Genomic DNA, 24,381 nt, shown 5'->3' with positions numbered 1-24,381 from the left:
GAACTGTTTGGGTAGTTTATATTCTGTACTATTCAGGCCAGCTACATTCAGACCAGCTCAGCTTTTATCTTGTTCTAACCTTAATCCTGTAACTCCAAAAACTATTTGTATTCCCAGTGTGATACCATGAGCTGTCCCAGATTCCATGTACTGTCAGCAAAATTAACACAAGGTTTTCAGTTCTGCACAGCTCTGGTGTAGTCTGTCTCCTGCTCCCTTCTAGGGATGGCATTGACCAGCACAGCAATGACTCTCAACAGTTGCATGCATTTCTGAACTCTTCAATTCAGACAGATTTTAGTTAACTCCATCAAGTACTTTTTGCTTCATGGCTTTTAAGTGGTTTGCATTAGATATTTACAACCACCTAGTTTAGTGATTGTATGTTTTTCACAGAAGAATCACTGGACACTTAAAATTCTCATTGTTCCACATTTTGTGGAGGAACACTAATTGCTTGATATGTGGGATTTGCAACTTGTAGTTAATTCTAGAAAATTTTGATGTAACTGAATGCCTCTACATTTGAATGCTTCAGTCTCCACTCTTACAAACCCATGCTGTTACTAAAATGGCTTCAATGGAAACCCGGGAAGAGTATTTGACAGATTTTGATGGTTTCTATTTTTTTAAACTTAAACTGTTCACTTTATGTGCATTTTGATTTGTTTTATTAAAAAGAAAATCCTTAAGAATGGCATGGAATGTGTTTTGCAAAGCTGATGGCTTTATTAAGTGACAACAAAATTAAAATGTTCACTGTAATAAAGGCCATAATAGAGGAGTTGACAGAGTCCATCTGCCTCTCCAAACTGAATCAAACCTTGTTCAATAGCACATTATGCCATCAGAGACATAGAATTATGGAATATTTGAGGTTGGAAAGGATCTCTGGAGATGGCCTAGTCTAACCTACCTGCCCAGAGCAGGACAGCCTAAAGCATGTTGCTCAAACCCTGTCCAGATGGCTTTTGACTATGTCATGGGATGAACATTGCTGGGCATTCTGCTCCAGGATGAGGCCGCTCTTAGTGTAAAATAGCTTTTTTCTTTTTCTCCCCTTAAAAAAAATATTATTCTTATTTGATTTATTATACAAACAATTCTGGCAAAATTGAAGTTAAGATATTTTTTGCCTTTAAAAAAGAAATCACTGCCTATGAATTATCTTGTCTATCCCCAGGCTTGCAGCTTAGTTTTTACACAGTTCAGAAGACTATGAAATCACAAAAATAGCCTTCAGCAGTTTGGATAGGAAATTACCCTACTGATTCTTCTACTGGTCAATAAAATTGCAGGGAAAATATTAGAAATTATCCCTATATCTCTACCTAATCCTGCAAACTTTTATGAAGAACAGTAACAGGGAAACACTTAAAAAATGACGTTCAAGTGTAAGTGTGCTTAACACCACCTATCTTTTTAATTACATGTCTTTATTTGAAGTCATTTTAAGTCTGACAAGTATTATTTAAACCTGTTGCCTATTTTGAAGTGGCTGTTTAGTATTAGCAGGTGTGTTCCAGCTTCTCCTCATCAGCAATATGTTGACTTTCTCTTTTCTACCTTTATTCTGCAAGAAGTGGCATTACCACTTGTAAACTATACATTTACCAAGCACCTGCAGGTCTAGAGCCTTAGTATGAAACTCCAATAGATGGGAAAACTTGCATTTTACAACTGCTGTGCTTCTTGTAGGTGTATGTTATCCAGTAGAGAAAAAAGTTCTTTAGGGTTGTGTGCAGGAGTGGCTGAAAGGAAGTGAGCAGTTCTCAAGGCAGCATGTCAGGTTCCCATTTCGAAAGAGACTGACTCCTTTTAAATTGAATTTACAGCCTGTTTGGAAGCCAATTAGCTCCTGAATACATACACATCATGTATATGTATATACACACTTTACACATGTTTATATATGCATGCATAAAAATATTCTAGGCTTAAATGACTAAATAATAATCTGAGGAAAGGTCAAAATCTATTAAGGAAGCACTGAGATATTGTATTAGGGACAGGTACACATGAAAGCATTTATTAAATTTAAGCTCTAGGTACACATTTCGAATATTGTATCCTTCGACTGTGTAAGTATGCCTTCTCCAAATTCGAAAAGTCCATAGCAAAAAGGTGTGTATTTCTTCAAAACATGACAGATGTAAAAAAAATAAGACAGTGATAAGTTCATCATATCATGGTGAATTTCTTCTCCCCGTATATTTGAAGTTACAGTTTGTAGTCTGCTTGAAAGTCTTCTGAATACCTGTCAGCAACAGTCTGCTCAGGGAAAAAGGAGGAAGATGAACAGATGGCAGCCTTTAAAGTTGTGGATTAAAAATAAATTTAGTGCTAAAAGGGAATTACTATTGTTTAAAATGCAAAGCTTTCTCTTTATTCTTCTCTAAATTGAGACTTCAGGCAGTACAATTTTTGACAATCACATTGTTCTTAAAAGTGCTCTTTTCTGTAATCTAAAGGGTCTTAATTTATGAATATTTTTTTACTGCAGCATTATAAATACCTTTCAAAAACTATCACACAGTTAGAACGCATAATGCTGCATTAAGCATGGACTTCAAAGTTCAAGGACTGTCAGAAATAAATATTTTTTGATTTGCCTGCCAATATTACTTCCCTTTTCACTAGATCCATCAAAACACATGGGGTTAGCAGGACTGTAAACATTCACAGGATTGATGCCAACAGATCACTCAATACAGGATTTTTATGATTTTTGTTGCTTGAGAAAACATTTAAACACACTTGCAATATGAAATACACTATAAAGGGCAGCAAAACTGGTAAAAAATAGATTTGGTTTGCAACAGCTGTATGTGGCGCTTTTAGATTTTTTTACATCCTAATTCTCCTTGCTTGTATCTTAGGGTAAAGTTATGTGTCATAAAGAAGGCAGTACACTAGGGGTAGGCAGTTGCACTTCACAACTTCAGGATAACTTACTAAAATATGACAAACGTCTTGTGTTTTAATAGTCCATTGGAATAATTTTTTCCTTTAACCTGTATATCTTCAGGGACTAATAATATATGCTAACAAATATCCCAGACCCGATTTTGTCCCATCTCTTCTTTTGAATTTTGATAAAGTTTTATCCTCCAGTGAAGTGGGCACTTGACTGAAAACAGGCCCCAAACTAGATTTTAAAGATTCTTTTGTCATATATAGGGCCAGCAGAACAAAGTCAAATGGTTGATGCACTTTTTTTTTTTTTTTGCAGAAATATCACTAGCAGAACTAGTTATGTTAGCAGGAATGCTGTGAATTGCAGCCTTGAGCTCACTATGTAAAATGTAAGACACCCACTTAAACTCATAGGAACGGCAGCCTCTGAGTCAGAATTTGAACTAAAGATGTTTTCTGGAACAGTATAATCTGTGGTATTTTAAATACTTAATATGCAATTAAAACAAGAGTTTTTCATTCTGAGGAAGATACTGAGGGCTTTAATCTCCAATACAGGCTTCAAAACCAGTAAACCCTTTCAGCCACCTGCTTTAAAAATGCATGTGTGTGTGTGTGTGTGTAGACTAGGACACCTATTACTTATCTTCTTTTGTGGTCAAAGTTTGTTTCTTTGCGAGCTTTCCATCCCAGGGAGGCATCAGGCAAACAGCAATTTCCGCGGACAGCCAGAGGGATCTAAAACTTTTCTGCAGCATGAAGAAGTGCACGTGGCCGTATCTGCCAAAGCTGATCCATTTGGAGAGACTATCCTTCCTTTTAGCTTAGTTTTAAAGCAATTCAAAAATCTCCCACTGCTGAGATGAAGTATTGGACTGTGTTTTAATAAGGCATTAGGAAATGGCAAACTAATAATACTTTTAATGTGCAGTCAGTCATGCTGGTGCGGGTTGGCAGCCTGCAGTGTCGCACGGCGCTGTGACGCGAGCAGGTGACCTCAGGCTAAGGAGGGATGGACGGACGGACGGACGGACCTGGGGAGGCAGGCGCCAGGGAGGTGCTCCAGCAGCCAGGCAGGGATGCTGCAGCTGGGGAGCGCTGCTCCTGGCTCCCGGTCGGTACCAATTTCACAGATTATCCCAAGCAGCCGTGTGTCAAAGGACGGGGGGATACACATACCTCAAATACTTACGGTGCCTCTACTTTGAGAAGGAGACAGTTCGTTCACATCTGTGAACGGGCCACTTTTAAAACATCAAAATAAACCATCTGGCTGCGCAACTGTTTCTAATTACTTCCCTGCCTAGACTGTAAACTTCGGGGTTTGGCACCGGCCTCCTTCCCAGAGCGCTGCCCAAATCCTGCTCCCAGGCAGCTAATCGGAGCCGCTGCAGCACGGCGGGAGCGGCGCTGGAGCCGGGCTTGTCCAGCGCGCAGCTCTCCGCGTGCCTGCCGCCTCTGTCCGCCCGTCCGTCCGCCCGTCCGCCCGCCCGTCCGCCCGCGCCGGGTGCGCCGAGCGCAGCTCGCAGCATGCTCGCTCCGGCGCTGCTGGCGCTGCTGCTGGGGCTGCTGCTGGGCCCCGCGCTGCCGGCCGGGCCCCCGGCCCTGCGGTAAGTGCGGCTCTCCGCTCTCACGGGGGCGGCCGATTCTGAGGTGCCGGGAGTGTGATTTTGAGGGAGCGGTGGAGCGCCTTGGTGGCTCTTCCTCTGCCTCCTTAAAGGTGACGCTGAGGGAAGTGCTCTGGGTCACTGGGAACCTCAGTAGGTAGGGGGCATGTGCAGACTGCAGAATTATTGGCAACGATGCATTGGATGCCCAAAATGCACACTCTGAAAGCAGTGAAGGGAGAAGACCTGACCAGTGATGACTCTTTACACCCAGACTTCCAGATTCTGCTGCCTGAGTGGGGCAGGCACCAAGCCACAGAACCATGCTTATTGCTGCTCTGATGCAGTGGCACAGAGAGGTGCGCTGCCCTTCACTCTCCATCTCCACCACAGCCAGCACACACTGGCTTCTAAGGCCAGTGCCTCCTTTGCCCCTGAGCCTTGCAAAATCTGCTATCTGAGAAGGGCAGGTTCTATTCATCTACATCTTCAGCATTCCTTAGCATTGTGAAGACCTGGTTTTGGCCTGAGCAGTCCTATGATTCTCTATGTTTTTCCTATGATTCAGTTCCTGATGCGACAAAGTGTGATTTTCCCCTGAGAATGTCCTGAAAGTCCTGATCCCCATGTGCTCTGGTGCATGGTACAAGTGCATGGCAGAGATGCAGATCTTCGGATCTAGAATTGGATTCTGCTGCTTTTACGGAAACCACAGCCACAACCTACAGTGTTGCTTGGAAAGCCACAATTACTTTGGTTTCCTTTTCCATTGGACTCATGGATCATATATGTCTGACAACCAGAAGGATTACTTTGGCAAACATGTTTTATTAGAATCAACCTTTAGTGTTCTGTATGATATATATTCCTGTTATGCTATCCAGATGTTTGGATGTATATGGCATCTTTAAACTTTTTTGAAGTAATTAAGATCAAAATGTTTCATGATGGATAATCAAGCTATAAGTGTCTGTGCATATATACCAGATAGGCCTGATGGGAAAGTAGATGAGGCCAGTGTAGTTAAAAAGGTAAGTAAAATAAAGTATATGCATTCTTGCAGGTAGCAGTGAGGTTTCTGATGAAAACAAAGAAAACTAGGTGATTTGAGACAAGTAATAATTTGCAACCGTAGCTGAAGAGGTGGTAAGAACAATATTCTGGGTTTTGGCTGAAGCCAATGACAGGAGGGTGGTTTCAAATGAGCCAAGGTCTCAGTGGCTCTGAGCTGCAGCCCCGGCTTTGACCGCAGCTCACTCAGCTTGCTGTCCCCCACAGGAGCGCTTTGGGTATCCCTGCTCCCTGCCGGCTGTCCCGGGCTGAGTCGGAGCTCAGGTGCCGTGTCCCAGGGGGGAAGCTGTGCAGTGACAGAGGCAGGTGTGAGTGTGGAGTCTGCATCTGCCAAGTGACCGAGGCCGGCAAATACTACGGTCCCCTCTGCGAGTGCCACGACTGGGTGTGCGAGACCTACGACGGGAAAATCTGCGCAGGTAAGGAAGCCCTGATGGTGACAGAAGCTTAGAAAATTAGGAGTGTATACTAAAAACAGGAACACAGCACACTGGTACGGTAGAGATGTGATTATATATGGGTCCCTGAACATGACTCTAAATGGAATGGTGGAGACACCCAAGGATTTTGCCAGATTAAAGGATGCAATTTACAGGCACTGTGTCTGCCATAAAATGGGACTTAGCTTAGAGCAAGATTCATCTGCATCAGGGACAAAAGCAGAAGTTGTTTTGGGTTGGAGGCTCTGCAAACTATGTTTTAAGTCTAATATAGTATGTAATATTGATCACATTTTTATATATTTCCTTATTTGAATCGCTTGCCTAATGATGGCTTATGGTATCTACCCTGGCTTTAAACTATTTAAAAAGAATCAATTTTGTCCAGTGATTATTATTTTTTTCTTCTGATATATAAAAAAAAGACTTACTGTAAGATAAGTCTCATATTTGCTATATAAACATGAAAACTCTGTTTTTCTCTAAGTAATGATAATACTTTCTAAATAAAAACTTAAAACAATGTAATTGTATTGCGGTTTCAGGGATTTCCCCACTGACACTGTATTCTTTAATAACATACATTTCTGGGATAAAATTTAGTTCCTGCCAGTTGTTAGAACATGTCACTTGGTTTACATCTAAGCATTATCACTCTTTCATCTTTCCAGCTGTCTTTACTTAAGTTTCTGGGTTATTTTGGTCAGATTTTCATCTTTTTTTCTTTTTTTCTTTCTTTTTTTTTTTTTTTTTAAGCAGCTTAGAATAGGATTTTAGAAAAAAGCAGGGAGAAGAAATGCCATCACATTCCTAAGGGGATTCAGCCTGGAGCTTGATGAAAGGGGCCAGAAGGGTACTTCATTTCTACTATCCCTGTTTCAACAGCTTTACCAGACTCACAGAAACGTGTCATCTTTTCAGGCCAAAACCTGCAATTAGGTCAATGGGAATGTTACAGAAATTCTTCTAGTAAGAGGACAATACAAATGCATTCCAGCAGTTGGTTTGGCAAATTTTGTAGGAAAAAAGACCAAACTTACTTTAGCAACAATTTATGCAGGAAGTCCAGTAATAACATGAAAGGACCAAGAATGGGATTATGAGAAAAAGATTTATATTTGGCACCTGTGGCTTTAGAGTTCTGTAGAGAAACTGATTCATAGACTCTGCAGTAAGCAGTATTAAATCCCCCTACATAAGAAATACCATAGCATTTCACTGCTTTGTTGTCCCTAACATGAATTTTTTGATTGGTACTGTTATTTCAAAGTGCTTGCTGTTGTTGCTGGGTTAATTGCATAAAGGGAAACTGAATGCTCCTTCAATTTTAATATTCTACTGTAAATTCCACCATCACGTTCCTGTTAATATCATGAACAGTGGCTGCGAGTTTTGTAAGGGCTTTGGTGGTATAGTGTGCACACAGAATAAAGAGAGCCAAGAGATCTCTTAACAATATTTAGCTTTTGGGTAGCACTTCATGCAGCAGTTCAAAGATGTGAATGCTAAGTGATTAAATGTTTTTTTAAAAACGATTTTCTGTACTTGTCACTTTGTCACTTCTAGCTGGAGTATTGAAGCCTTGTTACCATGTTATCACTGAGATGTGAGATAATTTGAATTCTCTCTTCTGAAAAAAAAAAAAAAAAAGTAGTAAAAAATTCAGTACAAAGTCCTGGGGAGGGAAACAACTGTGAAGGGTACAGGAGTTTAGCTTTCTTCATTTGGGCTTATCGACAATTATGCTAAAAATCCAGCTGGCTTTGTTGCAGTCCAGGGCTGCCCAGCAATGCAGGAGAGCAGCCCCAGGTAACTCCTCCAGAGCTGGGGTCCAGTTGGTGAAGCACCTCCTTTCAGGCTGTGCTTGTTGCCCTCTTCATTTTTCCACCATGTTTTTAGTCACTGAAATTGTGTGTGTGTGGGAGGAAGGGAGCATAGAAAAGAAGGTCAGATCTAGGATAACTCTAAGCAAGAGACTGGAACTTAAGTTGTATGAATAATATTTTCCCTTACCCAGCTATTCAGTGAACTGCATCCAGTGATGTTTCTTAACATTACATCACCAGGCCAATTTTCAGTGTATGACATATTTCTCTTTCTTTGCATTTTTAGGCCATTTTTTGACTTAATGATGAAGTTGTGTTTCCTCTAAGTAAATAGCCATAATGTCTTTCTGCAGTTCTATTTCTGTTTCCTGCTTTAATTTTCTTTTTCATATTTTTATTTTGACATTTTCTGTCCCTTTTAATTGTGGATGTCTCCTGACATAGGCAACAGCAGTAACTGCTGACTGGTACCACATGGAGAACTTCTAGACGCTCTTTCAACATCCCTCTAGAAAGACATGGTATTTGAGGCTAATGCTGTTTAAAACACGCTACTTTTCAAGCTGCCAGAGTGATTCCTTTTTCAAGTGACTGATGTCTGATCACCAGTGATGTTCATATTCAGAGATGGACAGGCAGAGTTGTTTGAGTCACAAATGCCAAAGATAGCTGTGTTTCCCTGCCAGTCAATTCAGACATACCTCCACTTCCCTTGCATGTCCCAAGCTGATCAAAAGATTAAGTTGCTCAATATGCAGCTCATTATCTTAAAGGCGCTTTCTGTGTCAGATCCTCTTTCTGGACCAGTTATTGAACAATCATATTCTGGAGAGAGAAGGCCTGAAGGTAAAGAAAATGTCAGCTATCCATCATATTGATTTGCTTTTTCTAATAAACCTTTTATAAAAATGGGAAAGAGATTATGCCATGAGTAATGAAGAAGAACAGATTTAAATGTCGCTGTCCTTTTATTTTCCCTTGAGACTTTGCTGTATTTCTCTCCAATTATGATTCCAGGTGCTTTAGAGGGAGTTAAAATAATTTTCTTGCCTTTTATCCCACTGGGATTGATAAAGTAACAGGTGATCCCTCATGGAATCAGAAACAAAGAAGAGAGAAAACAAGTACTGTGTGCCATCTGAATCACTAAGTCGCCAGTCTTCCTCCTGACCTTTTTATTTGCTTTATGTATCATGGGGTGTAGAGGAAATCAAGTAGATCCTGTCATTCTCTTTGCAATGTCAGGGACATCTTTATTTTATCTTTTGTTACCAATATTCAGGGAGATGAGCTAAGAGGAGGCAGACTGAATCAAAAACAATCAGATCCCCAAAGGATTTATGCTTCATTCAGAACAGACAATATACTTGTTGCTGTTTTTTTGCAGATAGTAGTTCTGACCTCAGACAGTTGCATATTGCCTCAGGCTTTCTTAGCATAAGTGGAGCCCATATTGTGTGCAAGGGAAAGTGGAATACAGGACTAATTCCTGTCACATCACTGCTTGATACCTATTGCTCTGTGGGGTTTCTGCAGTAAAGTGGAAAATCCATTTTAGTTAATTTTTTTGTGGGTTTTGTTTGTTTGTTCATTTGGGGTTTTTGCTTTTTGTTTTGTTTTGTTTGGTTGGTTGGTTGGGTTTTTTTATTCTTTCATTTTCTTTTTTTTAAATCTTTTACTGTGTCTGCAGTTAATGAAAAACTAAACTAAGCATAGATTTCCTTGGCCAACTGAAGTGGGAGCACTTCAGATGTTCTTAGAGAATGCACCACAAGAACTGTCGGCTGGGACATGTATGATTGCACTGTTTGTAGTAGGTGAGATGAAAAGACAGATACAATTTGGTGACAACATAGGCAGCAACACGTGAAGAAGGCTTGTCTTTGCTCAGAACTGTATTTGTTATCTTTGATTTTTTTCATAGTTATTAAGATTTTATGAATAATTTTCCTTCCAAACTGAAGTACCTTTTACACCTACTGAAAAATGATGGCACAGTCTGATTTTCCATAAGCAGTTGCTGTGGAACTTGCTGTTTTTCAGGCCAATGAAAGATTTTTTTCTGTTTCTTTCTCCAAAATTGTGGGTGCTGTACCTATTTTAATACTAGTTCAGCAGTATAATGCTGGCATTAGTCGTTGGTTTTCTCAAACAGAGGTATTATCATGCATAATATGAAAGACTAAAGAATTTGAGTGTCATTATTTCCTGGTCTGTAAGGTTTTAAACAATATAGAGAACACAAGTGAAAAATTAAATTGACTACGAATAGATGTAGAAATAACAAGATAAATCCAAAATGAAGTATTAATGTAATACATAGCTATGCATCCATGGAAGTTTATTGGATGTATGGTACTATACAGCAGTTTGAGAGAGTTAGGAATTTGAAGATAGAATTTCATGAACATTTTGGGCTGAGCACTGCTCTTTGCACAGAAACTGAATAGTGTCTTTAGGCAGAGCTATCGAAGTTGAGCTGGAAAGGCTCTAACAAATGTGCTTTTGTATTCATACCGAAGGGAGGTCTGACATGCTGATTGTTCATTGAGCAGCATTTCTTGCTAAAAGTGTGAAGAAAAGTCAGCCTGTGACCTGCATTGATTGCCATTTGATCCAAAGTGAATATCAAAGCCCTGGATTTTGAGAACAGGTATAAGCCTCTTCTGTGTCAGAGGCCATGTTTGCAAAGATTCAACTGTGGCACACCTGGCCATTGGAGACAAAGCCTCCTTAAAGGATCAAGTTAAAAATAGGGCAGGAGGCTACTGACAAAAATGGAGTTTGCAGTTCTGCTCTGACCTAGTTTGCTTTAGTCTGGACTTCAGAACTTGGCATTTTGTGACTTTTCCTCCTAGAGCAGGGGTGTGTAGGTGTCATAATAGCATCCATATTCATCTCAAAACAGGTTCCTCAGGTTCTAGAAGAAGTGAAATCGTGATAGCATAGACCTCATTGCAGATTCCTTTCCTTGCTAAGTGCTTGAGGTCCCAGCAGACAAAAAGCACAAGCTAAAGCCTCTATTATTCTCAACTTTGTGCTGTTGGTGCCTGATCTAGGTAAAATCAAGCAGCCTTTGATACATTGACAATTGTTGTAGTTCCAAGTGCAGTGTGTGGGTTCATAGCAATGGTGTGTGAGGCAGGAGGAAGCTTAGACACAAAAACTGCAGGGGGGATTAATGGAAGGGAAGCATCTTAAAAGTAACTTATTAAATTTTAGGTACCTAGTTGCTTAGCCCTCATTTTGAGCACCTTTATTTGTAGATGCTACTGATGGAAAATAGGTGTTAGTTTAAAAAGTAAAAGTGAGTGTGTTGGGCATGTGGAAATGTAAAGACTTTGATAGCACCCAGCAGAGCTGGAATGTAGCCCCTCAGGCTGGCACCAACAGCAAAACAAGGTGGGGAGCAGCATCTCCTTCACCTTTTGTCCTTCTGTGGTCTGGTGTGCCATGCTTATCCATTGCAGAGAAAAATCCAAACCTTTGTGTGACTTCTGTCTATGCAAATAAGTGTTCTGAAGTGTGTTTGAATTTTTATGCTCCTCAGAGGCTGATAATGAACTGAAGTATATTTTTATTTATTTGAAAGAATGCTCTTTATGAAAAAAATGGCTTACGTAGACTGTATATATTAACATTCTATTTGTGTTTCAGAATCATTATTATGAAAAAGATATGGTGAATAGAAAGTAGATGGTGTATTTAATGTTACAAGTATTTATTCATTTTTTTTACGTGCTTTAACAGTGGATAGGTGTCAGCATGTGTTCTTATGACAGCCTTTTTTGGACAAACTGACTGTCTTGATATAATTTTCTATGCTTATTTAAAGTTTTATTATTGGCAGCTGGTCCTGTCAAGGATTTCAAACAGTCATCACCTATGGCACTGTACTGTAGACCTTTCAATGTTAGTGTTCCCAAGCAGTTTGTCTTAGAAAGAACATCACTGATTAAAAAGTTCCTATGAGCTTTTCTGAGGGGAAAGGACTCATTGCTAGAGCTGTCCAGGAAAAAGGGCAATTTGTGCCTAAGAAGTACTGGAGTTTGGTTTTGGCCATGCAAAGGAGGACCCCATGGTATATATGTGGTACCAGAACTTACCAGGGTTTTAACTGGAGGGGTGGGAGGGGTGTGGTGGTTGAGGCTATGTTATGGTGTGTTTATGGTGTACACAGTTGTACTGCTGGATTCAAATTTCCTTTGGAAATGGAAGGACTATGAAGGGAAAAAAAACCTGATCTTCTTTCAAACACTATTTTTAAAGGTTATTTAAAAGCTTCATTTCTCAGTGATGGAGGGAATAATTTTTGCAGATAAGGGTTTGTGTAAATTTTGTCCATTGGGAGTGGGCTGGAACACCAGCTTGAGCAGTTGCATGACTGTCACCGACATCTTTTGTGAAAAATCCTTTCTTTAGGATTTTTCCCCTTTCTGAGAAGCTGTGGCCTCAGCAACAAAATGTCAATAATGGTTATCTGCTGCTGTGGAATGCCACAGGTGGATGCGTGATTGGTCTTGAGTGAATGTTTGGATTTACTGACCACTCACGGCAGAGCTGGGTCTCACTCTGTGCTGAGACAGAGACCTTTGTTTATTCATTCCTTTTCTATTCTTAGCTTAGCTAGCCTTCTGAGAACTTTCTCTCTTTTTCTTTTTAGTATAGTTATAATGTAATATATATCATAAAATAATAAGTCAAGCCTTCTGAACATGAGGTCAACATTCTCGCTTCTCTCTTCACCCTGAAACCCTTGCAAGCCCTGTAACAGATGACCATATTGTTGTATGTAGAAGAATAAGGATTCAAGAGACTTTAACTGGAGTTGCACCTATCCCCTTTCTTGAAAGAGCTGCTTTGCCCTTCTGCCTGTCCACCTGAGTAGCATCAGTGGTACATCTGGGACACCTTCTTGTCAGTGACCTGGAGAGTGGCAGTCAGAGCTTTTGGAGTCATATCTGGGTCATTTTTGTGGGGAAGGTCACTGGGAGTGCCAACTCTGACACTGCCAGGAGTGAGCTGAGTACTAACTTTGTGATTTGGAAAACGTCACAGCCGAATGCTGTGGCCTTGGCAGCTTAATGCAGCAGCAGATGTTCTAACTAGAGCACCTGGTCACAGTGTTTTGTTCCTGGGGGCAATTCTAGGCTGGGGACATTGTGAGTGGGCTGGGGGAGAATCCTCCCATGGCCCAAAGAGACTGCCAAAGTCTACCTTTCTCAGGCATGCTTTTTCCAGTTGTCTGCCTCCAGCAGGTCCTGTTCAGTCTTTTCAACCAGGTGGTGTCTGTTCATTTTAAATATTGGGGATGTTAGCTTTTATGATCCACAGTTAGAGGCTACTGAATGTAAAAATAGCTCATTTAAGTATTTTTCCTGGTTTGCATATAATTTCCTATCTACTTAAAAGGCTGTATTAAAGTTATTAAAATTTTGAAGCTGTGTGGTTGACAGCTAATAAATGCTGAATCAATCTACCTTTGTTGAAGAGTCCTGTGCATTTGCACTATTATGCATCTTTTAATTTTATATTCATTATGTTTTCTTCAGTGAACTTATGCAGCAACAACAGGAGGAAAATTGTCGCTTCCTGGTGTTTAAAATGGCTTAGTTTACAAACTTGATAACATGTTGAAAGCGAGTTAAAATGTTTATTATTTACCTTAATCCATTAATTTGCCTGAAATGTTTGAAACACACATGGCAAAGAGTTTGGTAACACAGCAGTGTCAGGTAACAGAGGTTTCTTGGCACCCCATTTCCTTACTCCAAATGTTTTAAACAGTACTTCCCAGAAAGTAAGTGAATACTTGTGAAACTCAATGGTACAAGCTTATTGAGTCTCAGAAGCCAAAAGCTCCTCTTCAAAAAATCCTGTTCCTCTCCCCTTCCTGAAATGTCCAGACTCATTTCTTGTCTAGCCTTACCTCTTTGGAAATGATTGGATACAAGTAGAGTTGGTATAAAATTTGAATGTCTTTTCAGCAGATGAAGATACAGGCATTTTTTAAGAGATTAATAATTAATGGTATTCTGTGAACAGGAGCTAAATTTGCATAATCCAAACCATTTCTATGTCCATATCTCCTGTGAGTAATGTGGTTCCTCCCAAAAATGCAAGCCCCACTTCAAATGTGGGGAACATGCCTGGTATATGGAACTGAACTGTGATGGTCACAGCATCCAGCTCTCATATCCACCCTTCTTTGCAGTTCTTGCAACAAATTACTAGAGGGTATGTGTTTTTCTTCTGATATTGAAGTGAGGGGAAGTTGAGGATACACCTTCTAATCATCTAAGGCTGATAATGAGATTCAGAAGAAAACTCAAGTGTCTGAGTCCCTCCTAGGGGCTCTCAAACCACCAAGCCCCTATGAGGTATGAGAATAAAATCTGTTAGTATTAAAACTATCAGTTAAGGCTGTGTCAAGACCACATTTTATGTTTCATGTTTTAGTCCTAAAAATACTGTTTCCTACAAAAAATAGTCATGTATTCTTTTTCCTAAGAGCTACCTGTGCATTAGGTGTTCAATAATTGTTGATTTCTATGTGTATTATCCAAGTGAGAGCAACTTGGTTTTATGAAAACACTCAGTGTATTTCAGCTTAAAAGTGTTCCACGTATAAATAGGGAAGTGAATTTATAGCATGTCAATCCCACAGAGAACTGTAGGTGCAGTGATATGCCTGGTGGACTGTGTTCCAGACCACCATCCTTGAAAGGGTTGTTTGTAAAGTCATGCTTTGAAGGGTTACTGGAGAAGTTCAGACCTCTTACTTTAGGGACAGGAAGGAACTGAAATGGAGGAGGACAACCGATTTCATGTCATGAGCTTACTTGCAGAAGGACCAAATCATGCTGGATGGTGGTGACGCCATGACAAAAAGTCATCTAAGAACATATTGCACTGTGGTTCTTCTGAATGCTTTTGCCGAATTGTGCCTTTTAATCACTATATATTTTATATGAAAAAAACACTTATGCTGTCTCACAGAACATACCACACTTTCGCCCTAATTGTCTTGACAGATTCACTCCTTTCTCAACAGCTTTTAAGCTGGAAAGAATAGTGGCAGGGAATAAATTGTACATTTGCAGTCTAACATGCAGAGGTAAGGCAGAGACCTTCTGTACAGAATCGTGGAAATGAGTATTACAATTTCTTTTTTTCTGGTGCCTTTGAAGTCTGGTAAATTCTGTGGGAAGCCGATAATCAGTAAGAAATATATTTAAAATCAGAAAATCGTCTTGAAACACTTAATTGAAATACTGTTGTTGCACTGGTTCTTCTAATGACTCTCTTTTGAAATAATTTTATTTAATTCTTGCTTCTGTTTCAAGCCACATGTAATCCTCATCAGAGACACAGCAAGTATATTGAAGCACAATTCCTAGGCCAGCTATCTCTGAAGGAAAATTGTCCATCACCTACAATCCAGTTTCTCTGGATGGGAATAAAGAATGTAGGAGCTATTGCAATGGGTACAACTACTTTCCATTTACGTGAGTTTGCCTGCAGTTGGCATTTGTGGAAATCCTTTTGTCCAGCAAACCCAGATAAAGTGAATTTTTTCTCTCTCTAGAACATTTTCATTTCTCATTCACGGGGCTTTAGGGAATCATCCTACAGTGAAAAGTACTGGAATATTTCTTACTGCCTTCTTTTTTCCCCCAAGGCTGCTTAGTTAATCGAAGCATAGCAGAGAAATGTTAGAGTATATCATTGGCATTGGTCATAAACAAAGAGATTTAAATGTGGCATAGATTTCTGTATCACAATAAAAAAATAATTGTCTCTTCAAAATTTATAATGTTTAACTTCCTACAAGCTTTGTGTAGACATACAGCAAAAGTTGATTGGAGATGGGATTGGCAAAATTACCAAACCTCAGTCGTGTACTTTGTTGGATTTAGGAGTGGGTCCTGTCACTCATCTTTACTCTTCAGGTTAAAAATATGTTTTAATAAAAGCAGATGGTGTGGCTGCTTTTTATGTTTTTCCAAAGCTAAACAGAAGCCAATGTATTCTGCTGACTAAAGTCTAATGAAATCAATATAGTTATGCCAACAGAGAATTGGTCTCATGGCAATTCTGGCCCTTGTTTGGCCAAAATCTCTGGGTAATAGCAGACAAAATTACAGCAGCAAAATATAGACCCTGTCATTTATCTGCAAGTGGTAATAGTAAAACAGTAACAATAACGAAATCTCCAAAGTTTTGAATGCTTTTAAGCTTGACAGCATTTTACATGATTTTCTGTTTTGTTTTCCTTCTGAGTATTGTGCTACTTTAAAGAGTTATATGTTACTTAGTGGTAATTTGACAGGACATTGACCAAAATAATTTTTCTCCAGAATGTCAGAGTTAGACTTAGCAGGAATGAGAGTTATGTGAGAAAACATTCTGATAAATGAAAACCCATTTTTCAAAGATTTAAACTCAGATGTATAAATGAAGGAATTGTTTAAACTGAGACATCTATCCCAGCTTTTATTAAATGGTCTGTTGGTTTGGAAAGCCATAATAAAATTAAGATTTTGTAATTGGATAAGAAGGGTAAGTCTCAACTCCCTCTCGTGTCACCATCCTAAAGCTTTTGTATATGAATTCTTGTAAATGAGGAAATTCCATTCTAAATGTATCAACTGCTTTAAATGTATATCTGGTACACTTACATACAGGTTAGAAAAACTTTTATTTGCAGATATTGTCCAGAAAATACAACATGATTTCTCTGTAGATGGTTTCAAAAGGTTGTCTCACTTGAGAATTTCTGAATGAAGTTCTTGCTGGATAATATCTTGAAGGATAATACTTAAAGAATACAGTGAACACAGACTTCCTTTTATTTCATGGCTGCCTATCAAAGGAACTCAGAGGTTTTAAAAATAATCTTACTCTTTCTGGAATGACATGTATCAAGCTCTTTCGAGACAATATCATAATTCCTCTGGCCTTTCATGGGCTTCCAGTTCTCTGTATTTTTGCATTTCAGGTGTTGTCTTGGCTTTTCCTCCATCTTTTTCTGCATGAGCTGTGGTTGCCACTCCCACTTGCAGCATTTTGGTTGGATCCAATTGCCAATTTGTTTTACTAATCCCATTCCTTCTTGACAGAGTCTTTTCTGCTTTTTGGGTGGTCTATATCTGGCTCAGTTCCTTGGCACTGCTCCTCACAATTGTCCCAATCCATTCCTCTGGCTCATCAAAGAACAGTTGTTTCTGTGAATGAGGAGCTGGGTGGAAGTCAGATCCACCTTGGCTCTCTTTACACTCCCTGGTGGCTCCTTCTCCAACCAATAACCTCTGCTCTTGTGTCCAGGGATCTCAAAGGAGGCATGTCATCAAGAGGAGCTGAATTGTTTTGGCTATTCACAGACTTTGTAGAAGTTAACCACAGTTGTGTGTAACCTAACACTCTTTGTTAGCTCATGCTTTATTTGTGCAGGTTGTTCAGTTGTAGGGGAACTTGTTAGGATATAAAAATAAAATAGGCATAAATGGTGTACACTCATGTATCTTCATTTCTGCTTGCTTCACCCCTTTTTCTTCCTGAAGAAAGGTGGCACAGCACGCTGAAATTTTATGGTTTGCTTTAGTTTCTTCAGACCTGTCCATTATGCTTCTTATTCCCAAGAGATGGAATGATTTTGACCATAGTAAAAAGCTTGTCTTAGGGAGACTGTGGAATCTCTGGCTGGGGGTTTAAGAACAGGTTGGACAAGTCAAGAGAGATCAACACACACTTGTTTGTGAGTCCAGACAAAGAAGTGGACCAGATGATCTCTTCCAGAGGTCTCTGAGGCTGATTTTATTTGATGCTGCTGTGAAACCAATCCTCAGTTTGATACTCTGCCTTAGTGAGGAGGATCTGTGGTAGTATAAACACAGTTTTTGTCATGCGGTAATGTTTCTAAATGTAATACTTTATTGAAACTGATGCATAACCATTGATTTTAATCTATTACTAGAAAAAACTTTAATTTTCTGCAGTGTTTATAATACTTAATAAAATATGAGTGTGTTTTTAAATGACCACATTTTTAAATGATCACTACGGAGTCTCTAAGCAGGAATGATTCTGAAAACAAGCTTGCTTGTTTTAAGTTTAGGCATCTTTTCAATAGAAAGGCATAAATTACTGTTTCTAGATACTAGTGGTAAACAGACTTCTGTAACAAGCTCAGTCATGGAAAACATGTTTTATCCAGTACTTGAAATTTGATGGAAAAATAACAATCAAAGCATTGAACAGAAACATTTATTTTTTTAATTTCTTTTGCTTTAACAAATGGATTCTCAGTCAACTACTGACCTTATGGAGTTATGACAAAATGAACAAAATACCAAGTGAGAGTGAATGGTTGCCTTGCCATTTGATGTACACGAAAATAGACCATGTTAAAACTTATATTCTAGAAGCTCTTAATTCTTGTTGGGTCCATTGAACATCAAATAACATAATTCCTACTTAAACAGGAACCACATCTGGTCTGCATTTTTCAATGGAAGCAAATGAGTATAAATATTTTGTCAGATAATTAAACAGGGGAAGCAAGTAGTAGTATACTGGCTTTTATTTTTTTGACTGCTGCCATGCTGACAAATGTATGTTCCCTATATTGTCTCAATGCAAAATTATACTTCTAGAAAGTTAATTATTCTTAGCAATGAACTGAACCCTATATTGATAGCTGAAAACGTTATTTAGATCTATGATAAGTCACAAGGTGTTGCTGTTGTTGAGAGACAGAAATTCCATTCCTGATTTCTTTCTTATCACTGGTCATTGGGAAATTGCCCCTACTATTCCCTTCTTCAGCTAAATCACCCATGAATGCACAGGGTAATTCTATATAAGCAGCATACAGCACAGGTCTGGATGAATATTTCTTCTTCCTTGTTTCATTCTCTTGATCTTCCTGCATTCCCTAAGCATATGGTATTCATCACACTTGTGCACATTTGTAGGAAGGAAATGGGGAATTCCACCCACAGAAAGCTTCCCCAGTCTTCTCCTTTTCTCCTGTGTCCAATGAACATGAAAACATCACTGCCTAACTTCTTTTGCCCAGTGTTCCCCACATCCCTTTGGACAAGCCCTTCCTGGAGCTGTGTTCTGGTCTGGCTGATACTGTGTCATTCCACTGCTGCTGCTGCTGAGAAGCCATGAAATCAGAAAGTGCTCTAAGGGGAGCATCTGCATTTCCGGGCTGTGTATTCTATAAAACTAAATAACTTTGTGGTGCTTAAATTTTTTGTAAGGTTAACCCCAGAAGAAAAGCAGTAGTTTTAATGGGTGATGCTACTTCATCGGTGCCATGTGACAGAATTGTCACCTCACCAGTGCAGTGACAGAAGCTGATGTTGAGGAGTCCAATTGTCTTCACATAATGCACATTCCCACTGTACCCTCTTGATCTGTCTTCTCTTCCCATGTGAGTCACATAAGTGGTTTTAAATGTCTTTCAGTGAGTCATATAGTTTTGCTAATTTAGTCCCTACTTTAATGTCACTGTATACAGAGTCACTTTCTTACCTATAAACTAAAACTTCATTTGGTCATCTACTCAACACCTTTGTAATAATACTTTCTTTCCTTAAGCAGATTTTTTTTTATTTGTTTTTTTGAACATAGCCGTGTCAAAACCTCAAGCTCTTGTTTCTATTCTGAACCGTCAGTTTGAATTTTTAAATCATTTCTCAAAAACGGATCAGACAGAGCATTACATTGGCTACATACCTCCTAACACCTTCTGGCAAGCATCAGAAGCCAAGAGCTCCACTCTGCTGTGTCTTACTGCTTGGCTGAAAAAGAATGAAAATGCACGTAGAAAAATTTAATGTGGTGAAAGTGAGAAGAAAAGGATCAAAGGCTGGAAACAAATGTTAAAACTTCATATACAAGGGACAGCTGGAATGTATGAAACCTCAAGCAGTACAAAATGTTCCTCAGAACAGGAAAATGTAGGTCTGTTATAGCAGCAACAGTTTTTAAACAGTAACTTAATTTTGTGATGGTAACATTCACAAAATTGCTAGCTCAGTGGTTTCATGCTGCCTGCAAATGGGGGAGACAAATGCCTGAAGACATTGTGCATGTGGTATAGAAAAGAGAGACTAAACTGACAGATACCAAAAATCAATAGGGAAATACTGATGCCTTTCTAGGCAAACAGCTAGGCAGGGAAATCCTGTTTTAGACATTTGGATAAGTGAGATTTATTTCTAGAAGAAATGTAAGAGAGAGCCAAAAAAGATGATTTGTTTGACTGCTGTGTTGAAACATATTGTATTGGCATTATATGTTTTGACATTAAAATAAAATCAGCAAGGAAATGAGCATAGTTCAATATCTTCATTCTTTCCCCCCAGTACTAGATTCTTCCAAGGTACCACTTTAATAATAAAAGCACTTTCATACTCCTTATATGATAGAACTGCAATTTAAATTAATTTTCTTTTTCAGTCTCCACCTAAAATACTGGAATATGTCAAATAAGCATTTACAGGTAATACTTGCACCATAGCTTTTGAAACTTATGAGTTTGAAAACTAAACCAGAAGCAGTCTGAATGCAGTGGAGTGATTTGGTGAGCAGAGTATCACTGTCTGAAAACTAAGAGTCTTTCTTCTGGTTTCTATAGAGACAAATCAGTGAAGTCAGACGTCACTGATTTTCTTGTTGTTTTGAGATGTAAACCTTAAAAAAAAAGATTCCTTGATTTTAAAATGGATTATAGGCATCTTTAATGGCTGTAAGGGCCATCTGTTCTGCTGTTCTTACATGCAGTTTCTCTGTTGCTGCAAGTGTGTGTGTTGACCAAGCCTACACTTGGACATACCTGGCTTTCAGACAGTTCCAGAGGCAATATAGCAAGATTAGTTCTGTCAGGAGCTACTTAGTCTGCAAATGTATCTTGAAAACACTTGTTCATTTTTTTTTTTTCAAAATGGTGTTCTAGTGATGTGTAGAGATTTCAGTTAATCTTTTCTGCTAATTTCCAAACATGTAATAGTAGGATGTGCTACAGAAGGCTCTCGGAAGAGAGTGTATCACATACCATTTATATCAGTTCAGCTCTTGAATTCTGTGTTTTCTCCCAAATGTATTTTCACCTGTGTTTTAGTATGAATGAGAAATTTGATCACCTGTGCTGTTTTGCAAATAGTATAAGAATTCTATTCTATTTGCAAATAGTATAAGCTTTCTGATTTACAAATCCTGGGGAATGAAAAGTGATGTAGAGCTGTACAGTCTGCTGAATAGATTCATGGGGCTGTAAATATTTTAAGCCAGTATTGCCACAAAATTTCAAGATGTGTTTTTTGGTTCCTGAGTAATGAGAATTGGTCCTCAGAATCTCATAAACAATTGTGCAGTTGGTAAATGAACAGGGAATTGACAGAAACACTGGTATTGGAACAAATTGTGTAGAGGATGCCTAGAGGCAATTGTTCATCCTACAGGATGATCAGGAGGATTTCATCAGAAGATGAAAGAAAGCATTTCATCATAGAGGATGAAATGAAGGGGAAGTAGATAGGAATCAATACAGCTATTAATACCTATTATAAACAACAGTCATTTTGCTTCATTGCTCTGCCTGCCTGCAAAACTTCAGTTACTTTGCCTGCAGTGTTTGTAGTGGTTACAGTAAAATTAGCACATGCAAAGAGGAATTAGGTGCAAGTAGCAAAGGATACATTGGTATTTGTTTTTCAGACAGCAGAAATGACAGGGTTAGGAAAATTAAATTTCTGCAATATTACTATGAGCTGTGCTGAGATGGAATTTTCAGGCACTTTTTCTTACAGCTGTGGAGAGTAGCTGTCTCTGTGTCATGATTTTGATTGTGTCACTCATTCAGCATTACCAGCCAACTATACTTCACGATCAAAAGAATTTAAGTACTCCTTTCTGAAATTCAGATGTATACATCCAGTTTTACTCCCCACCAGGAATCTATCATAAATCTATCACATACCAGAATTAATCAGTTGGGGTTTTCTTTGTTTTGTTTTTGTTGTTGTGTTGGTTGGTTTCTTACATGCTCGCTATTTTTTCGGGGTTTTTGCTTTTGTGTAAATTGCTGGTTCTGATGATCAAGCATAAATATTGGCAGGAGAAAGGTATACATGAATTAGAAACCCCTCTGAAGCAAATCTCTTTTTCTATATACCTTTTATTATAAATATGCAATAATATATTTTTGTGGCACAGAGTAAGCCTTGTCTAGAGATGTGTTTTGCCATCTTTTTAGCAGCAGTAGATAAATGGTGAAAACAGAAAGAATGATCTGGTTTGGAGCCAGTTTACCAGAATAGGATCAGAGCATGATTTAGGAAAAGACTTGTGGAGATTGGCCAGTCCAGCCTTCTGCTGAAGGAGGGCTGTCTTCAGAGTTGCTCAGGGTTGTCATACACATGAAGTCAAAGTATGTCGATGTGACAAGACAAAAAAAATCAGAAGCACAGATTAACTTCTGTTGAAATAATGCTTAATTATCTGACTCATTTGACAAAAATTAGGAACAGTTAAAAATAATTTTTGACATGAGGAGAGGTGGCTTATGAAACTAAACTGCTTTATTTTGCCATGTTTTAAAATGAAAAGTATAATAATTTTGTCCTGGGAGTTTGTTTTTTTTTTTAAATAAAGTTCTTTAGTTTACATTAGGAAAAAATCAAGCACAGAAAAGGAAAAACTATTGTTGATTGTCTTTTGAGGAAAATCTGTTAATTAAGGTAGTTCTGCCTACCTCTTTTGCACACAATCAGTCCATCTGCCCCAGGTTACTTTGTGTTTCCCATACTTCTTTGACCCCTCAAGCCACTAGGAGACTTGGCTTTTGCTGTTGCATATATGCTAACTGGTTGCAGAGATTGTTCCCAGGTTTCTCTGTGGAGTGTGTGATGAACATTTGGGCATTTTCTGTTGGAAGACAAGTGGTAAATGGTCACGTGATAGAAAGCAGAGGGTTAAACTTGCTCACTAGTGCTGAGCAGTTTTGAAGTTTGAAGACCTTAAGAGTTCATAAATCGAAAATACACTGAATGAACATGAAAATTTCATCATTCAAATCAAAAAATAAAAAAATCAAACAAGAAAATTTGGATTTATTGCTTGGGTCTAAATATGTCCCTCTTGATGGAAGATGAAGTCGTAAAACTTTCATCTGTGTCTCAAACTTTGTGCCTAGTAAATCATGCCTTTATCAAGCTGCTTGGTCACTGGTCATGAAAGGCTTAATGACTCCAAGACTCACAGTTTCTGGGAGCTTCAGTCAAAGGTTTTTTTCTTAGCACTTGATTACAGGCTAGCAAAGGCAGCTGTTTTGACACTACTTAAAACATGACTAAGGATTGGAAGGTCTTGTTGCCCCAGCTCAATTTGACTGTGGAATAGGTTTTGTTAACCTTGTGTCTCATCTTTCCTTTTATAAAAGGGACAAAATTACCATCCTTCCATAATAAAAACTATTTTGCATGGTGGTTGAAGACTTCCACAGAACTGCTTCATGTTAAAAAAATGCTCAATCTCATCTTGTCTGTTAAGCCTGATTTCATGAATAAATCTGCCAGGAAAAAAAAGTTAAATAAAAAACCACCTAGGTGACCCTTTGCTCTATTCATCCATCAGCAGGGAAGTAAACAGTTTGTCTATGATTGCCTGTCTCACTTATCTATTACAGTCTGTTTGTTCTTCCTACCCTGTAATTACTCCATTGGATCTGCTGAAATATCCTCTGATTCACATTCAAACTATTTTCAGAAGCACCCTTTAATTCTGGCATGATATTTCATTGCTCAGTAAATATGAAGAGGTGCTCAAGATTTGCTTTATTACAAAGTTCTGGATGGCACTGTGAACTTATTGCTGTGTGAGGTTCCAGTTTGGCAGCACCTAAAATCTGATTTCCTGCCTGGACTGAATGCCAGGAGTTGGAGGCAGGAACAGTAGGTGGCACAAACTTTCTCCTCCCCAGTACTAATAAGCTAAGCCAAGGCAGTCCCCCTTCAGGGGGATGTTGTAGGTAGCTTCCCCAGCTGGGCCAGATGTTAAGAGCATGAGTAAATTGAAACCTCCTGCTGCAAGGAAGTTAATGGAGGTGACCTGAAAGGATGAGGGATTGCTGGGCTGCATCACGCACGCTGAAATGAAGGTGGTGAGCACAGGAAGGCAGCCGCCTTGGGGCATGGAGTTTTTCCTTATTTTATTTTTTTTTTTTCTTTCTTGCATTTACCTTTTAATTCTTTGTCTAATATTTCCGAGATATAGTTCTGAACCTTGCTTTAGCATTATTGGATGTATGCTGTAATTTACTATTGGAAATTGATGCTCCCAGGGATTTCTATGTACAATTAGAATACTGAAAAGTTACAGGATAAAAGTATAGCAAAAACCTTGCCAATCCAAGTAGCTACATTTAGGACCATGTCTTGTCCTTCCCTAATGTCATTTCAAGAAAAAGTTTTAAAAAGTGTCTACTTTATATCAATTGAATAAAACAAA

The 24,381-nt window shown here is 38.8% G+C and overlaps 1 protein-coding gene across 1 annotated transcript in view; it reads left to right on the top strand.

The window, feature by feature from the left end:
- Nucleotides 1-4,446: 4,446 nt before the first annotated feature.
- Nucleotides 4,447-24,381, top strand: part of ITGBL1 (integrin subunit beta like 1) — a 124,868-nt gene continuing 104,933 nt past the window's right edge. The window contains exons 1-2 of the mRNA XM_058042826.1: nt 4,447-4,526; nt 5,802-6,013. Coding sequence (XP_057898809.1) covers nt 4,447-4,526; nt 5,802-6,013 — 292 coding nt within the window. The remainder of the gene's footprint in view (nt 4,527-5,801; nt 6,014-24,381) is intronic.

This window comes from Melospiza georgiana, chromosome 2, assembly GCF_028018845.1.
Source record: "Melospiza georgiana isolate bMelGeo1 chromosome 2, bMelGeo1.pri, whole genome shotgun sequence".
Taxonomy (NCBI): Eukaryota; Metazoa; Chordata; class Aves; order Passeriformes; family Passerellidae; genus Melospiza; species Melospiza georgiana.
Note: the sequence above shows the minus strand (reverse complement) of the source record. Positions and strands in the feature narration are given on the sequence as shown.